Source organism: Peromyscus leucopus, chromosome 11, assembly GCF_004664715.2.
Source record: "Peromyscus leucopus breed LL Stock chromosome 11, UCI_PerLeu_2.1, whole genome shotgun sequence".
Lineage (NCBI taxonomy): Eukaryota > Metazoa > Chordata > Mammalia > Rodentia > Cricetidae > Peromyscus > Peromyscus leucopus.
Window position 1 is genome coordinate 38,464,364 of NC_051072.1, and position 9,315 is coordinate 38,473,678.

The 9,315-nt window shown below is 46.6% G+C and overlaps 1 protein-coding gene across 1 annotated transcript; it reads right to left on the reverse strand.

Moving 5' to 3' along the window:
- Nucleotides 1-2,946: 2,946 nt before the first annotated feature.
- On the reverse strand, nucleotides 2,947-8,678 carry Plk2 (polo like kinase 2). Its single transcript, XM_028884355.2, is given in 15 exon segments — nucleotides 2,947-3,649; nucleotides 3,787-3,897; nucleotides 4,142-4,271; nucleotides 4,386-4,626; nucleotides 4,854-4,983; nucleotides 5,249-5,346; nucleotides 5,674-5,821; nucleotides 5,910-5,947; nucleotides 5,950-6,107; nucleotides 6,215-6,310; nucleotides 6,746-6,833; nucleotides 7,010-7,139; nucleotides 7,341-7,457; nucleotides 7,609-7,716; nucleotides 8,272-8,678. Coding segments are annotated over 15 exon segments (2,046 nt in total). The 5' UTR covers nucleotides 8,533-8,678; the 3' UTR covers nucleotides 2,947-3,457.
- Between the last annotated feature and the right edge of the window lie 637 nt (nucleotides 8,679-9,315).

Genomic DNA, 9,315 nt, shown 5'->3' on the forward strand with positions numbered 1-9,315 from the left:
GCCCACTGCACTTTAAAACACAAATGGACAAGAACAAGCAATCCTCATGTGTTTCCATTCCCAGGGTGTTATTCTACACCCAGTCATTCTCGAGATACAGACACATATGTTTATCCACGTGCTTTCTGAGCCTACATCTGTATATCTCTGCATGAATCTGATTTACAATCTTAAACTCACTGTACATCTCTCAGCATCAGACTGTCTCTATCAGGATCCTTTCCATTTCTGCCACCGCACACACAGTAAGCCACTTTTCTCCACTTGGCCAAGGGAGACCCCAACCCCTTACTTGTTTATTATACTAAGTCTCCGGTCCTTTCTCACCTGAATCACGATACTCATTTCTTCACTGTTTGGGTTCCCGCTCCTTATTCTGTTCTTCATCTATTCCATCTATGCCGCCAGGATAGATTTTGTAGATCTAATATACATTACTCTTCTTCTTAAAATTTCAGCAAGCCAGGCCTGGCGACAAATGCTTGTGATTCCAGCCTTCATGAGGCTGAAGCAGGAGGAGCATTATAAATTTCCAGCCAAGATAGGTTTCATACTGAGTTCCAAGCCAGTTTGAGCTAGCATCTAAAAAAAAAAAAAAAACAAAAAACAAAAACAAAAAAGCAAACAAACAAACAAAAGAAAAAAAAACTAAAAACCAAAACAAAGAGAAAAATCTCTCCATAGGTCTAACTACATCATTCCAGATGCAGCCTCAAAGCCTGCATGCAGGGTATATTATCTGTCTGCTGTAGCAGGAATCTTAAAGGTTCTTATTAATAAAATCAAACCTGAGGCCAGTTATTGGAGTCAATGCTGGTAGATCAGAGAGACAGAACAAGCCACAGCTATCTCACCTTGCCAATTCCTCAGCTGGTCCTGTTTCCTCAGACTGGAAGCTTCTGTGTCCTCATCCAGAATGAATCTCAGCTGGTCTGTGCTGTGTCCTCATCCAGAATGAATCTCAGCTGAACTGTGCTGCTCGAAAGCCTGAAGCTTAACCAGCCAAATGCTTAACCAGCCAAATGCTTAACCAGCCAAATGCTGCTAGTTTCTGGTCCTCATGCCTTATATATCTTTCTGCTTTCTACCACCACTCTTTGGGATTAAAGGCTGGCTTCCTGGGATTAAAGGCGTGAGTCACCATGCCTGGCTGTTTCCAATGTGTCCTTGAACTCACAGAGATCCAGAGGGATTTCTGTCTCTGGAATGCTAGGATTAAAGGCGTGTGCTATCACTGCCTAACTAGTGGCTTTTCTGTTCTCTGACCCCAGATAAGTTTATTAAGGTACACAATATTTTGGGGAACACAATACCACCACAGTCTGCCATAGTTCATAGACACACTTCCACTGTGAAGTCTCTCAGTCTTGGGCTTCATATGTTACCTCACTTGCTTAAAACTACTTGGCACCTCAGACTTCCATTGAGCCCTCAAACATCTTACGAACTCTCCATGAGAGAGTTCTCCTTCTCTGGAATCTGTTTCTGAGTCCACCGCATACTCAGGGCTCTTTCCTATGATCCCTGTCCTCCATTATCAATAAGACCCAGTGCACACCTTCAGCGTAACACTATAGCACTTACGGGACTGAGGCAGATGTATTGTCTCTGCCAATCTGGGACTTCCAGCAGGGCAAGAAGAGACCTGGGTTGACTACATTGTAGACTAAGGTCTACACCTTATCACACAGCAGATGCTCAGTAAACACAAGAGGGAACAAGCATGCTCTGAAACCTTAGGGTAACATACAGTGTTCCACTGTCAAATTCTAAGGAACATTTTTTCTATTGCTTGTTCTCTGCTCATAAAATTAGATTCAACTTGTATACACCTGTTATTTAGTTTTGTCTGGTCAGCTAAGTCATTAGCAAAAAAAAAAAAAAATGGATATATCAAACTTCAAGGCAGTAACAGGCTACTGAGCACTTGTGAAGTACCCGTAGCCAACCCCCAAAATTGGTTTTCACTAGTAAAGTGTTATGAGGTACAGAAGCTAACCTTTTAGATAAACATAAACAGATAACTACCATCTATTTCTACACTCTCCTTTATAGAATCACAATGAGAACAGCTCTAGAAAACAAAATACTTTTCTTTCCCAGGACAATATTTCCTTGTAGTGTGATCACAGTTGAACAACAGCAAAATGGATTAACATCCTATGCTGGTCATTGTATGTTGAGGGTAACAGGACAAAACAGCTTCTCTCTATACCTTTCACTGAAAGAAAAAAACCTTATTAGATCTGCCCCCTCAATAATTTAGTAGGTTAAAAGATGGACCCAACTCATAGTTTGGTTCACACATCTCTCAACTTCCATGCACCAGCAGAAAATGGTGACTTATTAACAAAACATTTCCTACCCCTGAATTATGAACCCGGACTGCCAGAGGCGCTGGAAGTGTTTAGGCAGGTTCGAGCTGAGTAATGCAGTTCAAATGGCGCATGTATTATAACACATAGTTCTGCCCATATTAAGGGAAAGCTCCTGGACCGACTCTCTTAGTAGTGAGACGTCTGTTTGCACAGGATTACTCTGCTTTTCGGTTCTAGGTTAAATGATTGTTGAGGAACTATTTTAGAGACAAAGGGGTTTGGGATGTAGCAGGAGTCCAATATTGGGGGAGGGGGAGTGGTAAAAAGTGATAACCTGTTATACTCTCCTCAAGTTAGGTCCATTCAGAAAGTCCATAGTCGTAATTATGACATCAAAGACACTTCCTAGAAAGTGTCACTAGGAAATGTCAAGACATTTCTAGTTGGTTTGTGTGTTTGATGTGTGCTGGAGTGTCAGGAACCCGTGTTCACAGGCTGTGATGGTACAGTGCTGCATTGGAGTCAAGAGAGGAGCCATTGCTTTTATTTTTATACTCTTTATTGCCAAGAGTTCAAAATGGTCAACATAAAAAAAAAGAGTATCTTGATAATAAATACTGCTCTTGGGGCTGTAATAAATAAAACGTTTATTAACAAGGAATGCATTTTTTCCAGCCACAAGTGTATTCAAAAATAACCAAAAAAAAAAAAAAAATTATATATGGCCATAGTTCACAGTTAAGCAGCCAAAAGCTGCTCTGATTGTAGCCTTTAAACAACAAGGGAGCATCCTCCCTTTTTCCCTCCCCTTCAGGAAGTATATTCACAGTTCCAAGTCCTCTGGCTGAAACACTCTCCACAGAGAGAACGTAAGAGTCAATGCATCTTTCTGCAAAATTGTCCGATAGACCTTTGAAAGACAGGTACTTCGAGGAAAACTGCAGCCGGCGCCACTCGTGGATTGTCCAAAGTCAACTGTACACCTTAGGCTGGTCTGGTTCCAGCAGTCCAGCGGGCCACTGAGGAACTGGAGTCGTACCACCACTTGTCCATCATCAACATGCTCTGTATCCCTCTGCTGGCTTCCCTGTTGATCTCACAGTGGAAAAGAGTCCCATAGGGTCCACTCAAAAGGGTCTTCAGTTACATCTCTGTAAGAGCATGTTCAGGGCATATTCCATACGGTTTTTCAGTTCTAACGAACAGCCAGACATCAACAGAGTCGTCAGTCTGAAGGTTGTAGATATCCTGTCTTCATTGATGTATGTGAGAAGGTACTCTTCGTTTTGGTTACAGATGATTATTTTTGTATGATCATGGTAGAAGTTCACCTTTAAAAATGAACACAGACATTATTAGGGCTTGCTCAATCCTCAAGAAGTAATAAAGGTTCTGCCAAAGCTTAAATCAGCTAGGGAGAAAAAGGTTTCAGGACCTAAACGTGTGCCTCCATGAAAGGCTCAGTTACCTGAAATGTGCCATCATTGAAGAGCATCATTAAGGCTTTATCAGATTTTAACCACTGAAGGAGGTAGAGCCGAGGTCTTCGAATATCAGTAACACTAGGGAGATCGCCACCCTGGAGAGAGTCAGGAGAAACAGTTAGTGCCTGTGAAGCTGTACAGTGCGGGCATCACACAGTGCCTTTCAAAGCTTAAGCCTCAGAATGGCCTCAAGATTCCTGGCTCTGCCTCACAGAGACTCTGACTCACTGCCTCTAAGATAAGACATGAAAATCTGAACTACACAAACTTCAAAGGGATGCAGATGCTAATGGATCTAGACTGCTTCAAATATCTCCGCTCCAAAGCCACGGTACTTACATCCATGAGGTTCTCCTCCATGTAATGAGAAAAGTATTTCAGCACCGTCACTTGACTAATAAATTGTTCAGGGGCATCTGTTGCTGGGAAAACAGAACATTGGCCAAGTTCTGCATAATAGTGAACTGTCCTAAAAACCAGGAAGGAGAGAAAAGGAAAATTAGGAGCAGTTAAATCACTGTTTCCAGGTTTCATTAGTGCAACAGCAGAGAACTGGCAGATTGCATTCATCAGACATGCTTACTTTTTGTCTGGAAGGAGGCTCATGTGGGCGCCATTGTTGAAAAGGACTCCAACAGTGTGGTCTGAGAGCTGGTACCCAAAGCCGTATTTGTTGGAGTAATCGACCCATTTGGTGACCCACTGAAAGGACGTGCTCAGCTGCTCTTTGGGAATACAGTCGGCTTCTGGCATGTTTTCTAGACATCCTCGAAGGACTCTTGCCACTGTGTCTGCAACACTTCCCATGGTACTATCTTCAAGGCCTGGGAAGTCACAGAAACGGAAATGATGACATTGTTTACACCAAGTTCTGGAAATGACGTTTCCCCTCCACTAATTTGAAAGACATAGAAGTCAAGGTTACTCAATGTCCCTTCTCCAAGTCTATTGTTTTGTTTCTGTGTTAAGTTAGATTACCAAACTGACTCCGGTGACTTAGTCTATAGCACTAGCCTGGCCGTTTATTTAAAATATGGCTCCGGCCACTCACATTCACTGCTGCTGCTGCAGCTGCCAAGCGTCCCTCTGACGATCATCCGGATCGCATCCCCAATCTGCTGCTTGTTTTCCACTGCGGATGTTCCAGATCTGGCAACTGTAGTGGGAGGCGGCTGGAGCTCCTGGAAAGGGCAAGAAGAGAGCCATACAAATGAGTCAAGGAACGAAGTCTATTTATATTGGAAATATCGGGTTAAAATGAGATTATGGTGATTACTGTTAAAGCTTATCAAAAAGCTACAGCCATAAGCCAGAGAAAGCTACTGCAGGACCGTGACTGGAAGGAAGCATTGCTTGCTTCAGCCTCAGTCATCATCAAAATGCTGATTAGCCCAGAATGGAAATGACCTAAAATGTCTATTTACTTAAGTTCTTCCCCCAACATACCTCATCTGTTCTGTGTTTGCTGGGTTGCTGGGTTATTGAAGTCTTTTTCAAATCATGTCTAAGCTTGTAAATGTCTTCATCTTCTTTGGACACTTTATCTGTAAATGGAAGAAAAGAATTGCACATGTTAATCTCTCCCCATGAGGCTGGGACGGAGCTAGCTCCATGTCTTCTGGGCATTCAAAGCAGAAACAGCTATTTTCATCCTTGCCATCAGCTGCAATTATAGGCCCAGCACACGTCAGTGTTTAGGAAACAGGGGCTATCAATCAGTCGTGGCTGTGCATTTACCATGCTGTTAGTGTCAAAAGGTATCCGTGTACAAATATACTGGTGAGACCACGCTAACAGTAAAGTCTCAACTCAGTCATCAAATTGAAGGGTAATCTTGGGCACAGAAAGGGAGGAGAAGTCTGAAAACTTACTGTGTGTGTCGTTATATCTTGCTTTGTCTTTTTTGCCACCAAAAAGAGCAGCAGCGGCTTTCTTGAAGAAATTCTTAGCTGGACTTGATAAGTGGAAGTCTGGAACTGTATGGCAACAGCTGGAAGACAGCCTGTCTGGGGTGAAGCCCTGTGGAAGCAGAAGAGAGCTTCAGAAACCTCTCCAGCCATCGGGGCAACGGCATGCAATTAGAGAGAGAGGTCAAGAGTGCACTGACCTGTAAAAAGAAATCATGCCGAATGATGTCATCCAAACTGGGCGGTCCTCTGGGTTTTTGGACAGCATGCTAGCTATCAAGTGCTTAGCTGGGGCCAGTAATGAAGATGGCATCGTATACCTTGCTTCCCTTATGCACCTGTACGTTTCTTTCAGGTTTGTGGTTTCGAATGGAGGCCTTCCTAGCAGCATTGTGTACCTGGGTACACAGAAAACACATCTTCAGAAATGGTCAAAAAGGAACTCTTCTTGAGTATCACGACTGAGTCAGATTTGCTTTTTAGATATCCTGGTGCATTTACTTACATTACACAGCCTAAGGCCCAGATGTCGGATTCACAGCCATGTCCTTGTTTGTTGAGGACTTCGGGGGAGAGATAATTTGGGGTACCACATATTGTTCTGAAGAGACAGAATATAGCAAGATCTCATTAGGAACTATTGCATTCATTAAACTTATTCTCTGGGAGTAACTCGACTGGAAGTAAAACCTTGAAGTTTTATGCTGAATTTCTACTTGACCATCTTTTAGTGTTTTTATTTGACCAAGTTTCTTTTGAGAAGCTTCTAATGTATGTACAATTTTCTCAGCCCATGTGACCAAGTGTTTTTAACCAAACCGAAACCAGATGGTTTAGAAGGCAAAATAAAACATCTGATTGCCTTAGTAATCAATTTCAAGGTGTAAGTTACCCTAACTCACAGTGGACACTTGCTTCAGCAACACTGCTGTGGTTTACAGATTTTAGTGTGAACTAACTTTCTATGGAGTAGCTACTGGAACATAATAAAGGTGGATTTGGTCTCCCCAAAACCCAGGGAGGATATGACACTCACCTCCTCCTGTGTTCCAATGGTTCCAGTCTGGCTGCCAAACCAAAGTCTCCAACCTTCAGTTCCATGGCTTCGTTAATAAAAAAGTTCCCTGGGAGACAGAAAAAAATGAAATGTGAACTCCCTTGGAGAGGTGCTTCTTTGGAGGCCAACATCCACCACTGAAGTCACCCATTCAAAAGATCCCAGTTGAGGACACTCAGAGGTAATGGGGAAAAAAAAACCCTCTCTCTACCTCTCCCCCAGCTTCTGCAGTGGAGGGCTTACCTAGCTTCAGATCTCTGTGCAAGATCTCTTGTTCGTGAAGGTACTTGAGTCCTGACACGATCTGCCTGAGGTAGTATCGGACTTCTGGCTCCGTCAACACCTTTCTCGCTTTCAAGATATGGGCCATGGACTAGGAAGAGAAGGGGTGGGGGGTAAAAGAGAATTTGTCAGACAGAGTTATCCAAATCAGGCTTCCCTTTGCTGGACTAGTGATGCAGACTGACATGGTGGGAGAATTAACTGTCATAGCTACAACCCCAGATAAAATGTAATCCAAACAGCACATCAGCTTTCTGTTCCAGAGTGCACTGACCGGGGAGTTAACACTTACTCTTCGGCTGCAGTACTCCAAGAGAATGTAAATGTTTTCTTTGTCTTCAAAGTAGTGGTAAAACTGCACCACATGCTTATGATGCAGGATTCGGTGGAGCTCTATTTCTTTGTCGATCTAAGAAAAAAAAAGAACAAGCAAGATAAGGCTTATGAGCCTCCCAACATCTCTGGAAAGGCGGTGCTTACACACGCAGAAGACATTTTTCTAATAGGGTAGGGCCATCCCTGCACACAAAGAAAATACTTTACTCAACAGTCATACACACCTTTTCCCTTTGATGAGGTTTAGCTACTCGGCTGTGAGGAATAATTTTTGCAGCGTAGACTTTGTTGTTTGTCAGATCTGTCATTTCGTAACACTTTGCAAAGCCACCCTGAGAGGAAACAAAGCCCAGATGGAATTGAGCATGACAAGAAAATGGAGGGCCAACCTTTAAAATAAATGAATACATAAATGGAAAGAAAAAGCAAAAAAAAAAAAAAAAAAAAAAAAATGGGGAACCCAGGGGTGGGCCGAGGGATGCAATCTGCTTTCTAAAAATGGTCCTTCGGGAAGGGAAACATGTTCCTGGAAACCAGTCTAGTTTCCTTTTACAAAGGAGAGCTCTACGGAGAGGGGAGTCGAAGGGGTAAAGGTGGAAAATAGCCTCTCAAGAGAGGTGACAGGCGAGTTCCCCCGGGATCAGGAGGTGAGAGCTGGGGCTGACTTAGAACGCCCTCAGTCCCCTTTTGTAGACTCCGGAGGAAAGCCTAGGCTGAGGATGCAAAGCCGATCCCCGGCACGAAAGCCCGGGAGAGCAGGTGAGGGGCCCACGTTGCAGGGGACCAGACAGCCAAGGGAGCGAGAAAGCGCGAGCTCGGGGTCCCTGGCTGCTCGACTTGCCCGGGCAGCTCGCCCTCCCGCCACCGCCACGCAGCCGGACACTCACCTTGCCCAGCACTTTGCCCCGGCAGTAGCGCTTCCCCGTCGTGGGGTCGACAATAATCCGCGAGATCTCGGGTCCCGAGTGCGAGTGGTGGTGATGGTGGTGCGGGGCCGCCGGGGTCACCTGGGCCTGGGGCTGCCCGTCTTCAGAGGGCTGCTGCGGTCGCTTCTTCTTCGAGTCCCCGCCGCAAGCTTTGCCCAGCGCCTGCTCGCACATCTTGGTGCCAGCGGCGGGCTGGTAGGTGATAGTCCGCAGGAGTTCCATCGTGGCCCCGCCACCCGAGACACTGACTGCTTGCTGCCACCCCCCCCGAGGCACGGGACACGGCACGGGACACGCGTCCGTCCGGGCTAGCCCTGGTTCTCTAGCCCCAGTCCCTCAGCCGACCGGCTCCTCTGTCGTCCTGCTTCGCTTGTGCGAGCCAGAGCGAGCCGCGCAGCTTTATAAGCGCCGGCTGGCTGGGGCGGGGCCTCGTGACGTCGCGGAGAACGCCCCGCCCCCCGGCTCTGGAGCCAGCGCCGTGGCTCGGGGCGGGTTGGCCGCGTGGCTGCCCCGGGCTTCGACCCGGCTTGCGAGGTGGCGGTGGGCGAAGTGTCCCCGGTTCTTCGCACGCCCTGACCTTGGATGTGGAAAACAGAAACCCCAAGGGCGGACGCCCTGTCGGGTCCCTGGCTGGGCGGGAAGGCTGAGTGGCGATGGGCTGGGGGAGCGATCCGACACCGGTGTCAATCAGCGAGTCATGCGGACCGGCACCCCGAGACCCGGAGCGCTTGGGGGGGCCACCCCCGCCACAGCGGGGCTCCTTCGAGCCTGTCTAGGGCTCCGGGGACCGGGGTAGCTGAGTGGCTGGGCCCGCAGAACCCGGCACTGGGCTGGATCAGAGCCGCTGTAGAACGGGGCGCGATCCCGGTCGCAGATCGGGGTGACCTGCGGTGGCGTGGGAGCATCTGAGCCCCCTGTCGCCTCTTCCCATCGCCTACTGAGTGACCCCCCTGTCAAAGGTCAGCCCCTTAACCTTGGATGGGGGCCGAAGACCAGCGAAGGGTT